This window comes from Tetrao urogallus (genome assembly GCF_951394365.1).
Source record: "Tetrao urogallus genome assembly, chromosome: 1".
NCBI classification, from domain to species: Eukaryota; Metazoa; Chordata; class Aves; order Galliformes; family Phasianidae; genus Tetrao; species Tetrao urogallus.
In genome coordinates, this window is record NC_136813.1 from 178,817,783 (window position 1) to 178,842,449 (window position 24,667).

The 24,667-nt window shown below is 44.8% G+C and overlaps 1 protein-coding gene across 1 annotated transcript in view; it reads right to left on the bottom strand.

The window, feature by feature from the left end:
• Nucleotides 1–23,670, bottom strand: part of LOC306945000 (sucrase-isomaltase, intestinal-like) — a gene marked incomplete at both ends in the record, with an annotated part of 47,410 nt that extends 23,740 nt beyond the window's left edge. The window contains 9 exons of the mRNA XM_079533681.1: nucleotides 2,353–2,484; nucleotides 3,036–3,161; nucleotides 10,199–10,311; nucleotides 11,114–11,210; nucleotides 11,874–12,042; nucleotides 19,515–19,660; nucleotides 19,734–19,911; nucleotides 20,890–21,115; nucleotides 23,625–23,670. Coding sequence (XP_079389807.1) covers nucleotides 2,353–2,484; nucleotides 3,036–3,161; nucleotides 10,199–10,311; nucleotides 11,114–11,210; nucleotides 11,874–12,042; nucleotides 19,515–19,660; nucleotides 19,734–19,911; nucleotides 20,890–21,115; nucleotides 23,625–23,670 — 1,233 coding nt within the window. The remainder of the gene's footprint in view (nucleotides 1–2,352; nucleotides 2,485–3,035; nucleotides 3,162–10,198; nucleotides 10,312–11,113; nucleotides 11,211–11,873; nucleotides 12,043–19,514; nucleotides 19,661–19,733; nucleotides 19,912–20,889; nucleotides 21,116–23,624) is intronic.
• Nucleotides 23,671–24,667: the final 997 nt, after the last annotated feature.

Sequence of the window (24,667 nt, forward strand, 5' to 3'; positions counted from 1 at the left end):
CTATTTATAACGATGTATCAAGTTAATTTGGGGCTAATTTTTTCTTGAAATTGCTCTCCATCAGAGTGACTTAATATTGTTACTGTTTAAGAACTGTGCCTTGGACCTCCAATGACAGAAGCTTCCTCCAAGAATGGAAGTTTTACTGCTGCACCCTGGTACTTCTCAAAATTTACAGATGCAGTAGCACTGGGACAGGTAAGGAGATGTACATTTGAATTGCTGGCAAACAGTCCCACCATAAAGGCTGCTATTTCCATTACCAAAATGTAGGTGAGCTCTCAGTGTGTTTTTGTTTAAAATTCCTGTCTGTGAGTGCAATTATAGTGCAAAAAGTTAAAAATTAAGTCAATCGTAAGTACAGAGCAGGCCTATTACATTGCCAAGGAATCTGGTAACTGTTTTAAAAGGAGAAAACACTGCCATGGATCTTTGAGGTACTGTTTGGCCCATCGCCAGCAGTATGCTAAATTTCCAAACAGATTTTGGAGGAGAAATTAGACCAGGGAGACACTTCTGACTTGCTATTTGAAGAAGAATGTCATTTTTAAATTGAGAAACTGCGGAAGCTCCCGGTTACCTTAGCTTCAGGAAAGATTTAACATACCATCAACCATGAAAAAGGCATTATCCCACAGATTCGGACTCTGCTGTTCAGTATATTATTCCTCAAGCCTTTGAAGACACCGCCATTGATCAAGGAAGAAATATGACTTATTTTAAAAAGGCTGGATCAGCTTAGAGCTCAAACATCTGTGGTCTGCCCCTTCTCAATTCATCTGGATTAACTGGTAACTTTACAAGGATGAGTCACCAATATAATGGAGGCAAAAGTGATGCAGATCTGTGTCATATGAGGCATTTCTTTTATAGAATTAAGGGAATATTACTGCCATTCTCCAAACACTGGGGGAACATTGTCTGGAGACTGTGAAATCCAGGTATTTACTAGACAGACTGCATTCAAACTGGGGCATCTGTGAGGGAGAGCCACTACAAAGAGATCTGAAGCTCACACCCCCATTAAAAGGGAGTAAAATACCTTTGTTAATTTAAACTAGTGAAAAAGGGCTGAGGGAGAATAAGCTTCTGCAAATAAGTATATCAAGAGCGCAAACAGCAGGATGTGAGACTGGCAATTTGAGCTATGTAAGAACCTAATGAAAGGTATAAGCTGATCATTTAGGAGATGTCCCTGCAAGGTCATTGTCTCCTGTGGGTCACCTCAACCTGATTATATATTATATGTGTGTTTATTTATTTATAACTGCAATTTAAGGCACTTTTTTTTCCCTAATCCTGCCCCTTGTGATCACAGTGAATAGATTATGACTGTTCTCTTCAGCAGCACTTTGTGCCCACTTGCTCCTTTCTCTGGGTCTTAGCATCCCTGCACTTTCCCATCACAGAAATGGGAGGTCATGCCACCACCCCTGCCTTAGCCAGGCTGTACAGTACTGTGCTGCAGTAGGGCCCTGCAGAGCAATGTCTTATGGACTCATCAAAGACTATTATTTAATTTACTTGCCACTAGCTTCCGTACCACCACTGTCTTCTCTGTGGAGAAAAGTAATGTCAGTGCAAGGACATGTATGGGGACTGCTGGGGGGAGAAGGCAATCTTGCAGGAAAATTTGACAAGGGAAAATAGAAATATCTGATTTTCACTTCTGCTCAAATGAATTCTTTTGTGTTTTCCTCCCTGGGGACGACCAAAGGCCATCTGGACATAATCCTGGGCAACCAGCTCTAGGTGTCCTTGTTTGAGCTGGGCCTTGCACTGGATGACCTCCATAGGTTCCTTCCACCCTCAACCACTTTGTGATTCTGTACATCAATATTGGTTAAAGGTTTAGCATACGTTTCCCACAATTTTTTGTGCAAACAAATTTCTCTTACATTAATTCAGATGAAAAAAAAAACATAAGACAACATGATTTATAGTTACTAGCTCCCCAGATTGATTGTGAGTAGATCTTTTCCACTATTCAGCTATTTCTGTCTGCATGTTAAACTCATTTGCTCATTATCAGAAAAAGAACTGCATTACAGCAATGCTATCTCAACTCAGACCTGAAAAGAAGCAATTTTTTTTCTTAGATGAGTGGAAAAAATGAAAGAAAATTGATGTTATGGTAAAGAGATAATACTGGCACACACAGGTATCTGATAAATGCAGCACATTTAAATGTGACGTCTGCTGAAACTGTTGTTCAGCTCTTCTCAATAAATGACAAAAATAGAAGATGTTCCACAACAGCATGCATGCGTTAGCACCTGGATACTGCTATGAGCACTATGATGCAAATAGTTCTTATAAATGGAAAAATAATTAGTGACATTTTCAATTTACCAGAATAATGACACTGTGCATTCCTGCTGTCTTCAGCTCTTTGATGTAGTCTGGCAGACCCGCATAATTCGTTTTGTCATATGTGAAGTCCAGGCGACGATCCATGTAGTCGATATCGAAATGCTGGACATCCTAAGCATTTTAAAAGCAAACATTGATGTATTTTAAACAGAAAATCAGAATGGGTGCAACCGTGTTCCTAGGGAGGAATTAACCTATGAAATGAGACCTAAGAGATTGATCATAATAACCGTAAAATTCAGTCCCTGTAAGTTTATGTGGCAGCAGTGGGCAGAATGGATGCATGGAAGTCCTAGCTTAGCAACTACTTGGCAGTGATATGCATCAGCTCTGCCATAGTTTGTGTTTAAAATGCCAGCACCTTGTACTGCCACACACCAATAAATTGCTGTCATAGCGTTAAAGCACACCCAAGCCCAACCTGCCTGCAATGCAGCACTTAAATCTCATGTTTAAAGCCACTTCTAAATATTCTTTTGAGCTTTGTAAAACTATGTAAAGATATTGCACAGAACTGACTTGTGAAACCACTGCATAAGATTATGAGCATCCTTTTGTTCTACAGTTCTCTTCATGGGATAATCACATTTCCTCTAATATAATTTTATTCATCTCATTTCAGATTTCAAAATGAGCACATATGGAGAAAAATTCATGCTTACAAAGGGGATGTCGTAGTGATGCATGCGTTTGGCAGTTTCCTTTACGACATCGAGGCTGGCATAACCCCACCGGGACAGATGAAATCCCAGAGACCAGTAGGCAGGCATGTGTGGACGTCCAATGGCCTAGAGCAGGAATGAGGAATACAGAAGTTCAAATGGTGAGGTGAAGATTTTAGGGAGACAAATCATCCTGAAAGGCCAGGAGAGGCTCTCAGCTCATTTAAGCCACAAGGGTCAGAATACAAGTATCACACGCACTTGAAATACCCCTTACTTTCTCAGACAACTCACTGCACCACATACTTCATTGTAAAACGTACAATATGCTTTGCTTTAACAAGGGCTTTAAAACAGGTTCTCCTGGTGGACCTAACCCTTTGGTCAACAAAAGGCAAATCTCCAGCATTGCATGCATGTCAGCTTTGCTGATTTCTCTTGCCACATCCAGCTGAACTAATTCATCTGATGTTTATTTGAGCTGTCTGAAGTTTTAATCATATTTGCACACCTCCCTGATGAAATCCAGTTGCTCATGACCGACTGTTGATATTGCTGGCCCACAGCAATGTGTTGCCAGGTGTCACCAAACCCCCTCAAGGTCAGAGTTACCATTTGCTCTATCAAAATTCTCAACTGAAACACAGTTGCAAGTTAAGCATTACTTTATAAATATTTGATTTCAACCTGCTCCCTGTAATTCAGCTGCAAATTGCATGAGGAAACTTGTTTGCAAGCAGGGGAGTGTGAGATGTCCTGGTCTGCTTGCCAGGGAAGCTGCTGGGGCAGCAAACAACGACTGTAGGTCACTTTGAGAAAGATGGTGAAACCCTCCCTTGTCTCGTTGCTGTACACTGCTGTTTTCTGGGGGAGATATTTCAAAATCCACATTCCCATTTTAAACAGTTAGATCCCATGAAATTAGGTTTTGTTCAGTAATTCTAAGACCCTTGCAGGCAACACATGAAAGTCTACTAGCTAGTAAGAACCCATGATTGTTAATCAGTCACAGCTATTGACTCCCTTTGGCTACGTAACCATTCCTCCCTTGTTTCCTTATAAATCTCCATACCTAATTATGCTAGGAAGTGGAAACAATTAAACTTGAATACTGACAGGTAAAATCCATCAACTTTAATTAGATAAAAGAATACACTCCTGGCACTTCCTATCAGTTGCATGGCTAAGCCCTCCAGATATTTCAGTGCATAGAGGTATTTCTTCCTTCATGAATTTGAACAGAATCTGACCAGGGACAGTAATGCTGGACTTAAAATTGCTCCAGAAGATGTCACAGACTGTAGAGGTGACGGGAATTGCAAACTGCAGCGGACAGAAAAACAGATGGAGGAAAAGCAGAGGATGTTTTAATGCCTCTGAGCACTTCACAGAGGAACTTGCAGGGTCACTTGCTTGTCCACAAACAGATGATGGTTCGTGTACAGGCAGGTCAACTTCACACATTCATGATGACAGCATGACAGATTTGTCTGCACAGTACATTTTCACTGATTGGGATTTCTCACCTATGGCAAGCTGTAGGAGGCCAGAACATCTGGGGGTTAATGGTTTGAATCCTTCCAGCAAGGATGGGCTGACTGAGCACTGCACCCCTCATGTACTTGTTCCTCATCCCATTCCACCAGATTTAACCCTTTTCAGCCTCCTTACCTCCTATGTGAAGGTGGAGATGAAGCCAAGAGAAGAAGTAAGCACGACTACCAGCAGCTTGGTACTGCACCATTGCCCTGAGAGGCCCTGGACAGAGGAATATGGCCTCAAATCACATATAGGGGACACCTGAGGGCAGAGACCTCCACCACAGTGCAATCTCCCCAGTTGCACCTGATCCCGCAGGCCATCCTTCCAGCTCTGCTAGGGTTTCCTGTGGAGAGCTGGGCAGGAGCAATGGCTCGGGATTATCCCCTGGGCACCTGCAGCATAGTGCTGTGGTGTCCAGCACAGCACCTTCAGGGCAAGTTTGCTCCTCTATCACAACTGCACTCACCATATCACCAACAAATTCATCCAAGGAGGCAGCAGAGCTTGTTTTAGCCCAGATATGCTGCAAGATGGTCTCTGTGAACCCCACCATTTGTGCTCCAAAAGCAGCTGCACAGTCTGCCTGTGTTTTCTCTGCAGTAAACAGAGGATGACCTCTCCAATAAAGGTTAAAAAAACAGAACAAAACAAAAGAACTCCCCGATGAAACAAAACCATTTGTGTACAGGCTTCTTCCCTTGGATAAAAAGAAGATGGAGAAACAGCTGATAAATATTAATCCTGCTGCTGGATGCAGAGCCCGGTGCCCTGGCAAGATGCCTGCATGGCACAGAGACCAGCACCAAGGTCATCCTCTGAGCTGGCTGCCATCAGTCCAGAGGCAGTGGGAGGAAGCCTCCAATGCCCCAGGTCTTTCCTGGACACGGTACACTGCTGGTATGCATGCTGATGAACTTGGGACATCACCCACGCCAAATTCAATAGATGAATGGGGATTAATTTCCACCCTGTGTGCTGCACTGAGTGCCTGGTGGATGGCAGCAAGGCCGAGGTGAGGCTGGGGCCATCAAGGCACCAGGCAGGGCCTTCCCCTGGGACACTGCCTTGTCCCCAGCACTGGGGAATGCTGTGGGTTGGCTGCGCTCTGTGCCATGGCTCTGCAGACCTCAGAGCTGCCCTGAGGCGAGGCAATATTTTGTGACAGCATCCCTTGAGGAGCTCAGGATTACAGTTGAACAAATGGAAGAAAATCCACCTTGCAAGCAAGATATTAACTTTTAAAGCAATTAGTTCCCCAGGTTGGCCAGGCTGGAGCAGCTATGGTAAGCGTAATTGAAATGAACAGAACATTTGAAGAGGAAGGATGAAAACAGGGCAGCTGGGAAAACAAATGTTCTTTCTTCTAATTATGCTGTGGACTCTCTCTAATGGATCCCCCTGAAGCTTCCTGATAAAGTAAGTGGCATATGGTACCTACGTGCAGATGGATTGGCAGGGGCAGAGATGCGATTCTGCAAACCTGAAAGTTGTGTTGGATTTGATACATATTTAGGATCTAGTTAATTCATATAGATTGCATTCTGCATACAAATGAACATAAAATGCAGTGCACAGAAAATCTGATAGGCAAAACTGACTTGCGAAGAATCAGAAAAGGTAAATGAGGTATAGCAGGGGAACTGAAGGAGGAAAACATGAGAAATGCAGAAACAGCAAACATATGGAGGATCCAGACTGAGAAAAGAGAAAAAAAAAAAAAGAAAGATACAGTAGTGCAGAAGTAGAAAAATAGATCTTATTTTCAATACCACCATTCCTCCTGCACTTGGTTCATAAATAACTAAGCGTTGTTTAATAGGTTCACTGTCAGTTTACCCAGGTTTGCATAACTTAGCCTTATGTAATTTTTGAACTTTTCTCAGATGCACCTGAGAGCAGATACATCTGGGAGGTCTCCTGAATGTACTTCTCAGTGAGAACAAAGCTCAATGAGCAGCTAAAAGCTGTGCCCAGGAAGCAGGTGAACAGCATTCCCTCTCCCTGTGTTGGGCTGTTGGACAGATGACATTATCACCATGGGCATCTCAAGTGGATGATGATGTGAACTAAATTATAAATGTCAAACAATAAAAGGCAGGTCCCTGTGCTACTGCTCAAGTAGGAGGCTGGGCTGGATTGCTCCTGAGGTTCTTTCCCCCGGAACTGTCCCACAGGTCTGAGAGGAGGAAGTAAAGCAGCACTTAGCTCTTAAAACAGAGTTGGGAGTCATGCACTATGCTCTGTTAGGAACTCATGTTTTACTGCTGTGCACTTTTACTCCATCCTGAGCTGACACTGGTGCATTTGACACCCTTGATCCAATATGGCCTTTGGTTGCAAAGTCCCAGCTGGGCTCATCTCTTCAGCCCATCACTGCTTCTTCCCATCCTCCCACAGATCTGGGGCATTTGCCATAATACGTGAGATTACTATAACTGTTCTGCACACCGAACCTCTTCTGCAGTAGGAGAAAAGTGTGATTACCATCAAATAGATATATTTAACTGTGGCAGGACCAGCTCTGATTTGCTGGGAGCCGTGCCCCTCATGGCCAGGCTCAAGGATGGGAGGGACCAGAAGCACTGGTATGGAGGTTTCTTCTTCCCATTACACCATGCTCAACACACATCTGATAGTCACCATCACTGCTGCAGAGCTCAGTGATGCTGGCAGGCTATGTTCTGGAGCCCAGTTCATGAACTCTCTTGATCTGTTCCTCACAAGACACAGCAGGGCTCCTGCTTTCCACTCGCTGATTTCCCACTGCCTCCATCATCCTTGAAGCCAGCTTAAAGCAGATTAGCATGGCCTTCACTGCCATCCTTCTTTGCTCCAGGGACAGATGGGGGGGCTGCTGAGAGCTGCCTTACAGGCATCAGCCACACTCCTCACTTCCAACCCCTCTCCTTCCCTGGTCAAGTCCTCTTATTGTGAGAGAAAACATAATTGAAAAATAGTCTTTTCTGTCTCTTCCACCTTCCCACATATCTTGTACATAAAAGCCAAATCATTACCCTAGAGACTAATATGCTAATTGCAACATTTGTGACCTGGGAATTTCAGAATGTTTACTGAAGAAGTTATCATTTCACTGTGAAATTGCTACCATGCATTCTTCAGGATTCCCCAGACAGGCGAACACAAGCTCAGAGAATACAGAGCAGGGGATTTTTTGTCCTGGTGCGTGACATGTCTAGTTAGGAAATACCCACCAGCTCCCTTCTCCTTATTTTCTCTGCTCCAGCTGCATTTCCAGAGAGGCAGGGGTGGAAAGTGAGCTGCCAGCACTCCCCAGCTGGGGAGGGAGTAGTCTCTCATTCTATTTTCAGTTGTTGGCCACCCGCTAAGCCACAGAAACACTGCCTTCAAACACCAGCAAAACAAAAGAAACGGGGATGGTTCTCACCTCTGTGCAGTGATGCCCCTGAAATAGGGACTTTCAGCACAGAGATCACAACTCTGTCCGTGTGGATGGGTCTCTCGGCTTTTAATGCTCGATCACCAATGTGGAAGTAAAAAACCAGCTTTCTGGTTGATCTATGACATTGGAACTGCAGGGTGGAAAGATGTGCAGAGGGGTTGGGAGCTGCAGACTTCTGAGAGAAGGAGCCAGGTTAGGGTAGGCATAGGGTATAGAGGCTTTAAACAACCAGCAAGGGCAAAATGCTGCTTTCTTTACATAAAGAGTTTGGTTCCAAGACCGTGTTTCTGTGAAGGGCCCAGTTAATGCACCACTTGTATTTCGTGACCAGGAGGAGTATGTCACCTGCCATGTTTAGCAAGGTAGCTCCCACTGCTTACACACTCCTGAACCAGCAATTTCCCCATGTATTCTCAGTTCTTTGGAAAATACTGAGCAACTGAAAAACAAATAGTTATGCTGTACTCTGTGAGACAGGAGTAAATAAGGTTTTTCCACATCCCTGCTCTCAAATACCAATACACGAGTTTTCATTAGTGAAACACAGACTAATTTGTCCAGAATCAAAGGGCAGTTCTCCTGGCAAGCACAGGTTTGATGCCTTTGAAGTTCATTCTACACCTCGGTAGGCAAGCAGAGATAAAGCTCCCAAACATTCCCATCTGTGCTCAGCATCCTTTTAATGCTTCCTTCTCCCAGTTCTGTGGCAGAGCAGGAGAGATACAAGCCACCCTTTTGCATTGAAGCCTCTTCAAGCAGGGTTTGAAACTTCGGCCACTTTTACCCAAGAGCTCTAAAATATGAGGTGCCCACACGTTTTGTAAAAATCAGTGTCAGATCAGGGGAGAGTGACTCAAATCATCCCCAGTATCCCTCATCCTGCCCTCTAGCAGTCAGACTGCTGCCAGACAGCTCCCTGTCACTGTCACCAAGAAGCCCTTTGGAAGCTCCAGAATACCCAGAGTGAAGAAGTTGAACCAGATCAAAACAACCATGAGGGCCTTTTCTATGCATGCAAATGAAGGAGAAAAAAAAAAAAGAAAAAAAAAAAAAAAAGATGAATGATTTAGACTAAGAGGAAAAAACAGCTGCTTTAATCACATCAATAGAGCAGACTAAGCTCTTCATTATTGTTTCCTCCTCTCATAAGCTCTCTGATTCATGCAAATCAAGAAGACAACAAAGGGGAAAGGGCTGGAAAATCTGTCCACCTCCCCCAGCTGAATACCAAATGAAAAACAAGGAGAAAACAACACTATCAGCCACAAGTTTGGACGGTTAGTAGAACATATAGACAGTGTTCATATGTTGTGAGAGTGGGCCACACAATCAGAATCCAATGATTTACATAACTATTTCCCTTATGGGAAATAATATTTCCCTTATGGGGAAAAGTTTCCCAAAGTGTAGCAGTAGGAAAGTACCTCTGCTGTAGTAATGCAGCGTAGCCCAGATGCTGATAAGAAGGCTTTTGTTTACAATATTCATTGGATTTTGATCAGTTCCTAGCAACGCTCTGCCTATCAGCATTTCTATATTACTTTTCAATGTACCGATCTGTTAGAATCATGGAGCAGAAGTATGTATAATTATAAAATTATACCAATGAAAGGAAGGTTTGAGGAGCACCTGAAGTGGACCACAGCATCAATTGCCTGGCTTTGAGGCAAATCTAGATCAATATTTGGCCAACTTATTCTTACCAACTTCTGACAGAGCACATTCTCAGCCTCCTTGGATGGTCGATTCAAGTGTTCAGTTCCTATTATAGAAAAAAATGATTTCTCTGCCTCCAAATGTTCATCTTCTGCAGACTAAGGCAGCACTGTATTCCCATTGGAAACAAGGAGCAAGCAATCACCATTCTCATCACAAGAAGCCTGCTACTATTCCCCTGCTTTGAGTTTTGTGCCTAGTAGCTGAGTACAGCTGTGCAGGAAGGGGCTTCAGCAAAAATTCATTTCAAAGTGTCCTGTGTTATTTTCTTTTTGATAACAGTCTGTGCTCTCCTTAGTCTTCTTCTAATACTAATGTATTCATAGGACTTCTGTTTCTGCTGTTTGTCCTTCCTCACCACATCAGCTGCCACTATGTATGAGCGGTGGGACCAAGCTTTGGCAGAGTTGCATGCTGCTAACCCAGTACCGATGGAGCTTGTTCCAAGGCACTGCCCCACGTGCCCTAAGCGCTTCCTACTAACCTCTGTGTATTGCTGAATGACATTTTCTGGAGTTGGACCAAGGAAGAGATAGAAGTCAAGGATCCCTCCAATAGTGCGGAAAGTTAAGGATGGGTTCGGACTCAGAGAGACTTCTGAAAAGGAAAAACAGGTACTCAGGACTAACTTACTTTGCACAGTGAGTATGTGTGCTGGTCTCCTCCAAGCATTAATATGTCCCCCAGGTAGAAGTGCATGGGGGTCATTCCCTGATGCTTTGCCATATGATCTGATGGGCACACAGAACCTGTTCATAGGCTAGCAATTGTCCAGACTTTCTGCAGTCTGCATCTTCTGATTGGCATCCTGCAGCAATAAATCACAGAAACCCACACAGATAGGTTTGCCCAGAATCATTTGTCTCAGTTTCATTTATATCGCAAGAAACGACAAGCTTGTGCTTAATGTTCCACTGTGCTATTTTAATCTTCCTATTGGAAGTCATTGCCTGCCAGGGGAAGCTGCTTTTATAGACTGAATGAAGATTCCCCTTCTCTGAAATTATACTATTGGATTAACACAGTAAGGTGACCATGGCAACGCGCAAAACTACTCACTGCAGACAAAATATAGGACTAACCTAAATTGATTTGATTCAGTTATTCCAGTCCCAGAGGAAATTTATTCCACCTTCTCCTTTCCCTGTATATGCATCTATTTTTTAAAAAATTAATCATATATTTTCCCTGAAAATGCCTTACCTCGTTTAACAGTCATTCTGATGGAATCTCTTTGAAAACTTTGTAGCAATTACTGGAATCTCAGTTATGCAGCAGCCAGTTGTGTTGTATCACATTAAAAAAGCAATCTCCAAAACAGCTGGGTTTTTTTTTTGCATTTACTAATTTACTGCCTGTCTATATGCAATCAGTATAGGGAATCTGTACATCTTCCTACCTTGCGCATTGGAATTCAGAAGGAGAACGCCATGGGCATTGGAGTCATCCTCTACACACATATAGAAGGGGTGAACGCCATAGAGGTTGGCGAGTGGCTGAAACAAAAGTAACACATTAGGTATAGTTAATTTTTGCCATTTTTTCATGGTTTTGGTCATCTAGGTATGTATTCAAAGACAAGGAAATCAATTCATTCATAGAGACTTGTTTCAAAAGGTTGGAGATTTTTTTCGTGTAAAATGGCATGAAGTCAAATTGATAGAACAAGAGCTGTTTTTCTGCCTCAACACAGTTCTTATTAGCCTCTCTTAATACAACCTTCCGCATTCTGCTAAACTCTCTGAAAAGACAAGGGTAAAACATGCTCTTCTAGTGAAATTATTCATCATCCATTGACCTCAGTTTTGCCAAACTTTCAATAAATTCTGCTGAAGTCCAACTTGTTTGGGTGAACGGGGATCGATCAGGGAGCAAGATTAAATGCTTTCCTGACCCAAGGTTTTGATACATAAAACATTCTTTTTCTGATAAGTACTGCAGCATGAGAAAGACTCGAATGGGAAACATCAAATTCTCCTCAAAACGACTTATGATTTTGCCATTTAATTAAAACTTATGACACCTGCAATACACATGGCATTCAGTCTTTGCCATCAGCTCCCATCAACAGTGTTATCATGCACTCCCTGGGCAGAGCTCTGCCTCAGCGCTGCCTTGTGATACAAGCCCAGGACAAAGCGTCGCCCAAAGTGAATTACCGTGGGTGCCTGGTCCCTGCTGAACATGCTGTAGGTAGCAAAGTCCATGCTGTGTTTGAAGGACACATGCTCCTGCTCACCAAACCCATACACCGATGTGGATGGCACAGCTGTGGTAATCTGAAGATACTGGTTGGAGAAAAACAGATCAACCAGGGGACTGTCCCACCTGGGACAAATGGAGGGAAATGTGGTTAGTTTGCTCATCCTTGGTATGCACCATTTTAAGCACACATCCAGTTATTTACAATATTTCTGTACTTTGGAGAGTAATAATATGAAAAACGTTGAACTCTATGTATGCTTCTAACGTACTTAACACACATCGAATTCATCTTGCAGTGACTGCAGACATCTTGTCTACTTATACAATAAAATGCTTCTGTATAATTTCGAAAAGAACAACTGAAATAAGAGAAGACACTATCTATAATCCTATTACCAAAATAAATTGTTTCTTGCGCTATTTCTATGACAACCAATGGGGCCGGCTAAAAATTGTTATTACACAGTGGGCTTCAGAATGCTTAGTGAGAACAACAGGCACTTGGTTGTTATCTGCTTTAACTTTCTAACGCTTTGCAGGATGAGGACCAGATGCTTTTGTTACCTCAACTTTGCAGAGTGCAGAGTGCAGCAGAGTGACAGCGTCCTTCAGACTCTGCTCGGTGAGATATTTATGTTGTGATGGCTCTTCCCTTGCTTCTCTCGCCAGCCAGTGCCTTTATTTCTATTGACTCGTCTGTGGACACGGGCTCACATTTTAATTAGGTGTTACATTCTGTTTGCTATCTCCAGTGCTATAATGAACAGAAATCTAGATGGGGGAGAGCATAGTCAAGCTGTGGAGAAGTGTTTCATTAATGGTGCTGTGTATGCCATGAGTACCGCATTTAGATAGCACCCTCTCGAGCCTTGTTTAACCATGAATGTGTTACAGCTAATTAAAATAAATGAGCCAAAGCGACAGAGCATAGAAGTGGTATAACTCTCCTTTTAATGATCTTTTGTCAATGATTTTGACAAAATTAAATGTTTGATCAAATTAACCAGTAAATCGGCATAGCAGAGGACACACCACAATATGTGAAGGCCACGCTGCCCTGCCTGCAACCCACCAGCCAGCTTGGGAACCCTCTGCCTCTGCTTGCCTAAGGTAGGCATGATTCATTGCTGCAATCCCAGGTGAGCCCTAAGTCACACACCTGTGCTGAAGGGTGTGTGCCTTCTGTAAAACATCTATATGGCCTTTTTGACAAGGAAGAAAAATAATGATTTGCATTTAATTTTTGTCTTAGTTGCTCAACAGCAACAGCTCTCCCTCCCTTTCAGTACCTCCTCTATCCATGAACAGTGCTGAATAGAGCTGTTTTCTCATAGCAAGGCTAATGCACCCAAAATATTCCTGAAAACCAGGCCCAGCCCCTGGAAAACAGGTCTTTCTGTGAGAGGCTGTTGTGCTCCAGCACTGTGTGGCTGCACTCTGGAGGAGTGCACCACATAGCAAAGGATACCAGAGCAGAAATGCTTTTGGGAAGAGCTCTAATATCTGTCCTGACTCACTGAGCACTCTCAGTGATGTTTGTTCAGAGGACATGAGGCTTTGGATGTCTCTGGCACCTGGCACCTTGGCCAGCCCCTCCTGGGCAGGAAGGTACCAGGTGCTGCAAACCACAGCCCTGTGAACAAAACCTCTACCCCAACAAGTCTGCAATGGCATGGAGAGACCCTAATGCATGTCATGCATTCCCCCATGGCACTGCCATAAGCTCAGTGTCTGCATGGGATCCCAGAACTGGGTCCCATCCTGCAGCCCCATTTCAGCCATGGTCCTCCATCAACATGATTCTCCTATCAATCTCTGCCCAACACAGCGCCACACACTAAATACAGCATTAACAACCACAAAAAACAAACAAAAAAAACCCCACAGGTTATGGCTCTCTCATTTTTTCTAGGCACCATTATGTCTTCTCCATTTAAAAGAGAGTGTGGTCAGATTTTTCTCTGGCGCTGCTTCTGCCTCCCATCCCCAGCCTCTGCCCTACATGCATTGTGGTTGGCTATTCAATTATTTTCTTGTAATGTTTGCTGGTATTCAGTTGGCAAAGACCAATCATTTATATGAAAAAACAATGTCTGACATTCCTCAAGCACTTGGAGTTACTAAAAGAAAATGTTAGGTTTCTCCCACCTCCCCTCCTTGCATCTTAAAAACAGACAGAAAGAAGGAAACGGAGAGGAACTTGAAATGACACCGTGTGTGCAAGAATCTCCAGCAGCCTTGCAAACAGTAGCAGTGCTGTGATGGACAACAGCACTATGCTCGAGGAGGTTGGGCACGGCACAGGTAGAACATCCAACCCGGCCTGTACTGGAGCTGAAAACCAATGTTTTCACAACACTGGAGGGAGATGGCTACAAGGCAATGGTTTCAGAAGTGGAATCATCAGGCGTTCAGTGATACTGAGGTTCTTTGCCTGACTAAAGGGCTTGGCTGAGTCACATTTCTCAAAGCTGGACAGCTGCTTGTACAAGCTGGGACACCCTACAAAACCTGCAGATCCACAAGACTTGGAATAAATACACAATGCTTCACTAGGAAATGCACAAAGGAATACTCAAAATTGTCTTAATCTGGGCCTGATTTTTTCCTTCTTTTTGCCTTGAACCCAAGGGTAACGATCTCACTGCTTTAAGCTGTGAACACCCCTCTCCTGGTCTCACTCAGTGAGAACATCCTCTCTAACATCTGCTTTCCTTGGCCTCCAGACCCTTTGGAAGTCACAGCCACGTGAAAAGCTATAAATATGTATGTGGAAACAAAGGTGGAAAATGCAGATGTCTATCAGAAAAGAGGGTCCAAGCCTCCCAGCTGAGCTTAAGCATACTATTGCTATAAAGCCAGGAAAGCATCTTTGTGGCTGAGGATCATAGACCCTGAGTCCAGGAGGTGCCCAGATGCACCCAGCCCGCTTCTCCCCACTCACACTGCTGGGCAGCATCAGTGCAGAGCCCAGGCTTCCCCAGTTTTCCACTGCACTCAGATTTCCAAAAGATGCTTCCACTGTCTCACAACAGCCACACTGCTTCTTAACTACACATCCTGGGAAGACCAACTGGCCTGCAGAAGGTATGCCAAGAATATATATTTTTTATGTTTATCTTACTTTTAAGGTGATTTAATGAATAGGAGGAGAAAGTCAGTGCCAGCAACAAATCTTCCACAAATGCGACAGTTTAAAAAACAAGTTGCAGGGTATATTTACTGTTACTGACATAGCTCTGCTCTTCTTCTTCTACTGAATTCATTGTCATGGTATCAGGGCATCTTCTGTAAGTGGCTGGGTATATAATGCTTCATTTTTGTTTCAAAAAACACTTGAATAAGTGATATGCCTGCAATATTTCTCGCCTACATAGCATAAATCTTAATGATTAGAAGAGTAAAATAATGGCTCTTGCAAAGCAGGATCAAATCCAAGTTACCCATGACACATACAGTTTGCTCCCGTTGCTTTCAGCAAAACTGCAGCTTAAGACAATAACATTATAAATCATTCTAATAGCCTTGCCTATGTAAAAACATCTTCGCGGTAAGTGGCATCCACGCTTACTACCACAATCAATAAAAAAAAGCAGCTGAACTCTGCAGCAGACTTTTTGAAAACGAAGGAAAATCTTGATTAGATTTTTGTTATTTGTGCCATGTCCTCTCGAGTGCAAACAAAATATTCCTAACTCTTAATAGAGAGAAGGAGCTTTCACGTGGCTTGGGAAAAATGCTCTGCCCTCCATTATTCATATGACATCATGAAGAAAAATTCACTTGAAGAACAGATATTAAAGTGCAGAATCAAATCAATACTCCATCCTCCTGCAGCCTGCTCTCAGCAATGGCCCGTGCTGGGTATCACAGAGGCATAAGAGACAGCCCTGCAATAATCTGCTTACAGAGGAAGTTTCTGGCTGCTTTCATAGAATTAGCTTATGTTGTGAGACACAGAGACAGAAACATTTTTTTTGTACTGATGATTTTTCTATTATGCATCAATGCGCATCCTGCTAACTCTCCCGTGTCAGCACAGCCCTGGGGCAACGAGGCCCACAGAGGAATCACACACTGCAAAATTAGAATGTCTTTGTTATTTTTCGCTGCTTTAAAGCAAACAGTTTCTGGCCTTTTACCCTCTGTTCTTAAAGAAATCAGAGCTTTCTTTAAGCCTTCATACTCATGCCTCATACCACCACCAACAGCAATTGCTGTTGTTTGTGGCAGGAGCGGAAAAGAGCAGAGCATTCAGCCTGGGAAGGCATGCCGCTAACAATGCAGAGACTCCTGTCGGTTCCCTCACCTGTTTTATTACAGCCCAGCATTTTCACTCCTGTTTTCACTTGAAAAGGGCCCTGACCAATGACAGCCCAATTTCCCAGCAGAGCTGCAAGATCAGCTAGGATAGCATGAGCAACAGCTTATTCAACTAAAGCTGACTGCTAACTTTTGGCCAGTTTGGGCCACTCCACCAAGATAGGTGTTTTCCCAGGTAACAGAAGCAAGTTTGGGAACTTCACCTTCCCACAAATTTGGGAGCTTCATCTTCAGGGCAGAAGATCTGGCCCCAGTCCCTGTGCCTCGTGGTTCAGATCTGGGGCTTGTAGCCCTCCATTTTATTGCAGCTTTGGGTCGCATCCCCAGCAAGATGGAGAACACCTGCCACCTGCATAGGAATAGGTCTCACCCAACCTTGCAGACAGTGGCGGCTCTTCTCCCTCCCACAGCTTCTGATTGCTCTTGGCACAGGGAGGACATGCCCTCACCACTAATGGCACAGCAGGAATACAGGAGAGGGTAAAAACAGTGGGGCAGAGAAATGAAAGCAGTAAATGAGAAGAAGAGAGGTAAGAGGGAGGAAAGCCAAGGAAGAGAAACAAAGGCAGCAGGAGAGCTGCCCACCAGCAGCTGTTCATCCCAGAGCCACCAGCAGCACCTGGATCATTTCCCTGCATGACCCCATCTGATCCTCACCCTGTGCAGGCAAAGCAGAGCCCATCCTTGATTGCCAGAAAATGTGGCTGTACTTGGCTTTTTATTCCTGATCTGGACTCCGCATGAGGTTTGCAATCAGCTGCTGATGGCTCTTCCCTGACATAATTCATTCCTCTCCCCTCTTGTATTGATTGCAAAGCACTGGATTTATCCTGCACTCCTCAAGCCAGCACTCAGGAGGCTCAGCTATCACAGAGACTCCTTATATGCAGCTGGGAGGAACGCCTGTAAAGCACATCCAGGAATCTCTGCAGACTCCAGGTTCCACTGCTCTGCTCTGTGGTGCTGTGGATGCAGTGATAAATCGCTCCTCAAAGGAGGAGGCAGTGGGAGCACGAGTGGCAGAGCTGGGATGGGCTTTTATGTCAGGCAGATGGAGTGGGACCTTGCCACCAGCTGTCCTGCCATCCTACAGCTCCTGCGTCTGCAGCTTAGAATTACAAAATCATTTAGGGATGGAAAAATACCTTCAAAATCATAAAATCCAATCATCAGCCTGATTTAATGAGGCCCATCTCTGAACCACATCCCTCAGTGCCATGCCCACACATCTCTTAAATACCTCCACAGATGGGAATTCCGCCATTTCCCTGGGCAGCCCATTCCAACAGCTGACCACCCCTCCCCACAGGGAAATTCTAAATCTTTTCTGGGGCAACTTGTGATCATTGCCTTGCATCCTATTGCTTGTCACCACAGAAAAGAGACCAATGCCCTCCTCACTGCAACCTCCTGTTGGGCAGCTGTAGGGAGCAACGAGGTCTCCCTTCATCTTCCTTTCTTCCAGACTAAACAACCCCAAGCCCTTCTGTCACTGCTTGTAACTCACGTGGTCCAGCCCCTTCACCAGCCTCACTTTTCTTCTCTGTGTATGCCTGAGCTACTCAGCACCCCTGCCAGGGGTGACCCTTCAGCCTATAACTACCACCAATGCCGTTTGAGTGAAGCAGAAGCCCCCAGAAGCACAGAATTTCCCATCTCTAAGCAAAATGCTCCCTCTCTCTGCTGACAAAGATCTTTTCTTAGCAGTGCTGCTCAGAGGCTAACCCTGTGGCCTGGGGTCACCGCAAGGACTGAGCTCTCTGCCAGCCCTAGTTGTTGTGCAGGCACCTCTCCCTTCACTGTTCTAATTAATGAGCTTCTGCCAAAATCTCTCATTACAAAGAGAGGAAAATTGGGTCTTTAGCTTAAGCCCACTGCTTTCACAAAGCTGTTAAGTCTAACGAGGAATTAAATTATTTTTGTTATCGTGCAATGCATAATGCATTCCTTTACAATAACCTGCAAAAGGAAAACTTTACAGCATTGGCTGCAGTGCCCAAAAAGAGATGGCATGAGGCTGCAGTTAAAAGGACAGACAGCTAATTAAAACCCAGTTCCATCTGCAGCCATTCTAGAGGCTACATCACATCACACATGTGAAGCCATCCCTGTATTTAATGCATAGATTATGCTTATCTTTTGAATCTGTTTAACAAAGAGCTTCTGGAAAAAAACAAAAAAACAAAAAAACAACACAACAACAGTGATCTGACCTGCTCTGTTCATATTTGGCTGGACTCTTTTCAGTGGTGAGTGGAGACAGGACAAGGGGAAACAGACGGAAACTGCAGCATAGGAAGTTCCGCACAAACATGCGCAAGAACTTCTTTACAGTGAGGTGACGGAGCACTGGAACAGGCTGCCCAGGGAGGTGGTGGAGTCTCCTTCTCTGGAGATGTTCAAGACCTGCCTGGATGCCTACCTGTGCGACCTGCTGTAGGGAACCTGCTTTGGCAGGGGGGTTGGACTCGATGATCTCTGGAGGTCCCTTCCAACCCCTACAATTCTGTGATTCTGTGATATTTGGGGTTCCACTTGGATCTCAAGGACCCTCTGGGAGTGCACTTTGCAAAGGGTTCATCTGCTCCAACACTGGCAGAGTTGGTGCCAAGGACAAGGGGTGGGTGTAGTCAGGAGCTTCACCTCAAAACGTGCTGCTGATCTGAAGTGTTAATACAACCATACCCACAGCCTTCCACAGAGCACAATTTGATCCTCTCTCACAAGATCCTAATGCGAACATTCCCAAATTACAATGCCCTGTGCCTCTGCTCTGCCAATCTGAGTGATGCAGAAGTGATGTCTCACAGAGCGACAGGCCAGACCCACCTGCACCACCTCCTGCTTCCACTGGAGTCAGTGGTAGCTGGAGCCTGAGGGCTCCTGAGAACACGACTTTCTCAGGTGTACAACTGGGAGAGTGGCACAGGAGCTTATGCTCACCTTCTGGTGCATTACAGCACCCCATATTTCGGAAAACAGTGCTTCAGTACTTCCACAACCTCAGAACAGCAATGCCTCAAGCCACGTGCCCAGAAACTAGCAGTCTTAAAGCTTATTCGGCTTAACAGATCATCATTCTTGCGTGCCTGTGGATAATCACTCATTAGACAGGCAGATACCCTACTAATAATGAGGATTTTCAAGGAGCAACTGGATTTATGCTGGTTTGTGCTTGAGGCGGTGTCACACAGCAAAACCTGAGGAAGCAGCACTTGCCCCGTCCCTCCTACTGCCGCCAGAGCGCGGTGCTGGCAGCACTCTGTACTCACAGCACTGTGCCGGTGCTCTTCCTCTTCACTCGGAAGTGCGAGGAGTCAGATGATAACTCCACATCATAGTTGGCATCCTCAGCAGCCACCCCTGGGGCATCAATGCTGAGGGGCACTTCGAAGCGTTCCCGGCTGGGGTCGTACACCTGGGCAGGGAAAGGACGATGGTTAGCTGGTGCGGGGTTGGCCTTGTAACGGCATCATCCCCGTAATACTCACCTTAAACCTGAGCCTGTCCTTCGTCTGGAACTCCACATCCATGACAATGGGAGAGATGTCATCACCAAACAGTGACACTGTGCTGCGCTTGTCCAACGTCACCCTGTGACAGAAACCAGCCTCAGTCCCACTGCTACCTCTTGGTGCAGGGAAACAACTCAGCATTTCTACATCAGCTCTTAAAAATAATACATCAAGCATTAGTTGGTACAGAGAAAAAACCTGAGGTGAATCTCCCATTTGCTGAGATCCACCTCCTCATGGCTGAGTTGGTGGCATTGGGCTGCTGACTGCAGCAGAAGACTGAGCTCCCAGCACAGTGCTCAGCTGTCGTGAGATCACGGAACCAAAGAATCACTGAACAGTTTGGGCTGGAATGGACCTCAGAGCCCACCCATTCCCAACCCCTGCTGTGGGCTGGCTGCTCCCCAGCAGCTCAGGCTGCCCAGGTCCCCATCCAACCCAGTCCCGAGCGCCTCCAGCAATGGGGCACCCACAGCTCTATGGGCAGCTGTGTCAGGGCCTCACTGCCCTCTGAGTAAAGAAATTCTTCCTAATATCTAACCTAACAATTTCTTATTTTAGTTGAAGTCTTTCCCCCTATTCCAGCCCTGGCACTGACAATTTCCCCTATCTCTGATTATTGGCTTTTTGTCCCTATGGATGAATTCAGCAGCATGCAGTAGCTTTTAGTTTACTGAGAGTTAAGGCTAAAAATCAGATGACAAAGTCTTACATTGTTAGCTTGGCTCTTCTTGCCATTAACAGGCAAGAGATAATGGCCTCAAGTTTCACCTGGGGAGGTTCAGGTTGGATATGGGGAACGACTTCTTCTCCAAAAGGGTGGTGAGGCAGTGGCACAGGCTGCCCGGGGAGGTGGTGCAGTCACTGTCCATGGAGGAGTTTGTGAAACATGGAGATGTGGCACTGAGGGATGTGTTTAGTGGGCATGGTGGGGATGAGCTGATGGTTGGATTAGATGATCTTAATGGTCTTTTCTGAACTTTCTGATTCTGTGATGCTATGATTCTATGAAGTGTGTGGTTTCCATGCACTGGTGGCATGAGCAGAACCCCAACTGCACATGGCTTACAGAAACACAGCTGCCACCCCCTCCCTCACCAGACTCAAGCACAACGGCTCACTGCCAGCTTACCTCCAGCCTTTCACTGTCTTCTCCATGCTCCTGGCCAGTGAGTAGCCATAGGTGCTGTCCTCAGAGAAGAAGCACCAAGGAGCATTGGGGACATCGGTGGCACACCAGGTGCAGCCGAGTGCCTCGCAGCTCTGCTGGGTCGCACCGGGCTGGGGGTGGCAGTTTACACGTCTTGCTGCTGGCACCGTGCACTGCTCTGTGCTGGAGCCATGGCTGCAGCCTAAGGCTAAGAGACAAAAAGCAGTCAGGGAGCGTGGAATGACACACAGAGAGCCACAGAACAAACAGTAAGAGCTTCTGCAGTTGCTCTTCTTTTGATGAGGTGTTTTTGCCTCGCTTTAGGGCCAACACTACAACTCCCGTGGCTGAGATGTCATCAGAGCAGCATGCCTACTGGTGACCAAAATGAGCAGAACAAGAGGTTCTGTCCCCATGACCACCCACTGCTGTCCCAGTGCCTGGCTCCTGCACAGGGATCTACTGAGGGCACCCCTATCACATGGCATAGGGTAGTGGGCTGACAGTTGACTTCTGCCCTCTCAATCATTACCAGGGCAGGTTCAGGTTGGATATGAGGAAACATTTCTTCTCCAAAAGGGTGGTGAGGCAGTGGCACAGGCTGCCCAGGGTGGTAGTGGAGTCACCGTCCCTGGAGGTGTTCAAGAAACATAGAGATGTGGCACTGAGGGATATGGTTAGTGGGCAGAATTGGTGGGGATGGGTTGACAGCTGGATTAAGTGATTTCAGTGGTCTGTTCCAACCTTAATAATTCTATGAAAACTCGAGACTAAAGCTGCTTGAAAAATAATTATTCTTTTCCATAACATGACAGTCATCTTCACTTTTCACAATTTTTACCTGGACTGGTGTGTACCTGGAAGCTTAAAAAGTGTTTGCTGACACAGTCCGAAGTATTCCAACATAATGAAGTTCACAAGAAAATGTGCACAAGCAATTTTTACATATACTGAAAAAAATTACAGCATAAAACTGTGGGTTCACTAGAAAATAGCATCATTTGGCAATGTCAGAGTTTTTGTAGGTTGCTCTGAAAGTAATGCATCCTATCTATTTCCACGGAGACCACAACAGCTACAAAAAGCACAATAACACTGTTTGATAGAGCAAATTCTCAGCTACTGAAGTCCATTTTTCAACACAGTCACCACCATCAGCATCCACCATCACCAGCAGTGAACAAGAGCCTGCATGCCATACTCATAAAAATCTACAACAGCATAGGTGACTCATGTGGCCACTGCTGAAACGCACCACCCACTGCCTTACAGTGCTCGCATCCACTGGTGGTCTCCATAAATGATCAGCAAGCATCAATAAATGTCAGTGGGTGCCATTTTTTCTGCATGGAGGATTTCAATGACACATTTTTGCCCACAGCATCAGAGGCAGATGGTGGTGGCACAGCAGTAGGGGTTGAACCTTCCCTTCAGTATTTCATTGCATTTTGTTGCCATGTGACAGATGACAGCAGAGGGGCAGCCTGACACAATGGTGCGTGATATAGAGGTGCATATGAAGCAGAAGTGTGAAATCAGCCCACACGTGCCAGTTAACATCTGGGCAGATGGAGCACAGAGTAAAACCACCACATTTCACTATTTTTTCCCAGTAGGAATCAAATTTCACTCTTTTCATTACTTACAACATAACTGAACACACCAGAGCAGGTTATTAACATCTCATAGGAGACTCTTATCAACTTATTTCTGTCTTGAAATGTCTTCAAAACACTTCATAAGGACATTGTGAATAGAAAGTTTGATGGAAAAAAAAAATTGTTTCTGTAGGAGCCTAGAAAGCCCCCCTTCTGAATGAAGCTGGAGCTCTCCTGGAAATTTTGGTAGCATATTCAGGTCTGAGCAGCTGAATCAGGCTGCCTCCTTCACATCTTGTTCCCTAAATTCCTGCTATCCATACAGCATAATGGCAAGGGAAAGGTGCAAATTCCTCCTTCTACCCTTTTTTTTTTTTTCCTCTTATTTTTAATTTAAGGCCTTTGCATCATTTTTCCCCTGCACTTATTCCCTATGTTTGTAAGCATGTGTTGAAATGAAATGCAAAAGAGCAGCCAAACTCAGCAATAGCTGGGGCTACGCGCTCCTTTTCCCTGATAATTTCCATGGGAACAGAAGCTAAAGAGAGGGAGCTTGAAAGATAGAAATGAAAAAGCATTCCTGTTTGTTTTTAAAAACCCTTACTTTACTTCTACGAAATTGTTAAAGGGCGCTGCAATAAGGCGTGAGCAAGGAGTTAAAAATCACCATATTCCTTCTAATTCACAAGTACAAGCCCTTGCATTTTGGGCTCACCTTCACGTTTGCTGTTTCCCTCTACCTTTATCTCTCAACATAATGAGAATCAGCTCTATTCTCTCCTTATTAGACCCCAGACTGATTCACCACCGATACACACAGGTAAAAAAATGCCAGGAAGCAAATTATCCAAGGTAACATTATCTTTCAGCAGCTGAATGACTTCAGTCCATCTGCTCTGGTACCCAAGAGCTGAATGCACCATTGGACTGGGGTATATTTATAAAATGAGCCAGCACTGTTACCTTCCCATAGAGTCACCTCATGTGGAGTTCAGTCTACGCCTGTCTTCTCCTTTTCCATGTGAAAAGAAGAGCTCCCACCCCAATAGCTTTCCTGTTGTTGCCATGTTTAGATCTTGCTTTTAAGTCCTGTGACAAAAAGAAGTCCTGTGCACCTACCTGCCAGCGCGGTGACCAAAAGCCAGAGCCCCCTGACCCCATCCATGACTGAACGCTGACATCTGGCCGCAGCCTGCAGCCTTATATACCAGGCCAAGGCACAACACACATCTCAGTTATCTTGTTCTGATTATTAATGAGACATTACCAATGTTTTCTCAAATCTAGCCCAGGAAACTCAGGCTATGGTAACATGTGGCGTTGGAATCATTAAGCAGCAGATAAGATAGGGCTGGTGACAAATTTGTTCACAAACCTTGATAAATTTCTCAACTCCAGCTTTGAAAGAGGGTCATTTTCCCAAGACTTCCCAAAAATTATTTCCCAGAGACTCTTCTCTCTTTACAGAACCCTCTCCAGAGCCCTGTGTTTACCATTTTCTAATTTATCATTTGTCAGATACACAACTTTATACTAAAATGAAACATCAGGAGAAAAACCAACACAGCGGAAGAAATATCCATTTAAACAAGAACTGGGACTGTGACCTTTACAAAATGGCAAATTTCCTCCAACTATTTGATGGTGAGAACTTCCAGGATAAGCTTGTGTTGTACAGTAAGGTTCATTTTGATGCGGTGTCTTCCCAGAGGAAAAAATAACTTTCTATACACACACTATCAAAGAGTTATATTGGTGCTAACCACAAGATAGCTTCATAAAACAAAATGTCTGTTTTCAAGCATTACCAGAGAGAAGCATCTGTAACTCAGACTGTTGCAACAACAGACTCTCACCATATGGTCCATTAAGACAGAACAGCCTGACAGCAAGCAGCAATTTCTTAGGCTTATAAAGACTTTCAAAAAACAGTAGTTGAAAACCACAGTGTTTGTATGAATTACAGACTGGGAAAACAGCAGCCCTGTTGAGGACATGGGCTGCCCAGAGAACCCAAACATGTACCAATGCCTGAGCCAGGCAGAAGGGGAACCCTGCACCAGGCACAGCCTCTCGCACATAAATCCACTCCATTTCCTCAGGTCCCAAACAACACATGTGTGCAGGCACCTTTTAAATTCCTCAGAAGCATGAGAGGTAAG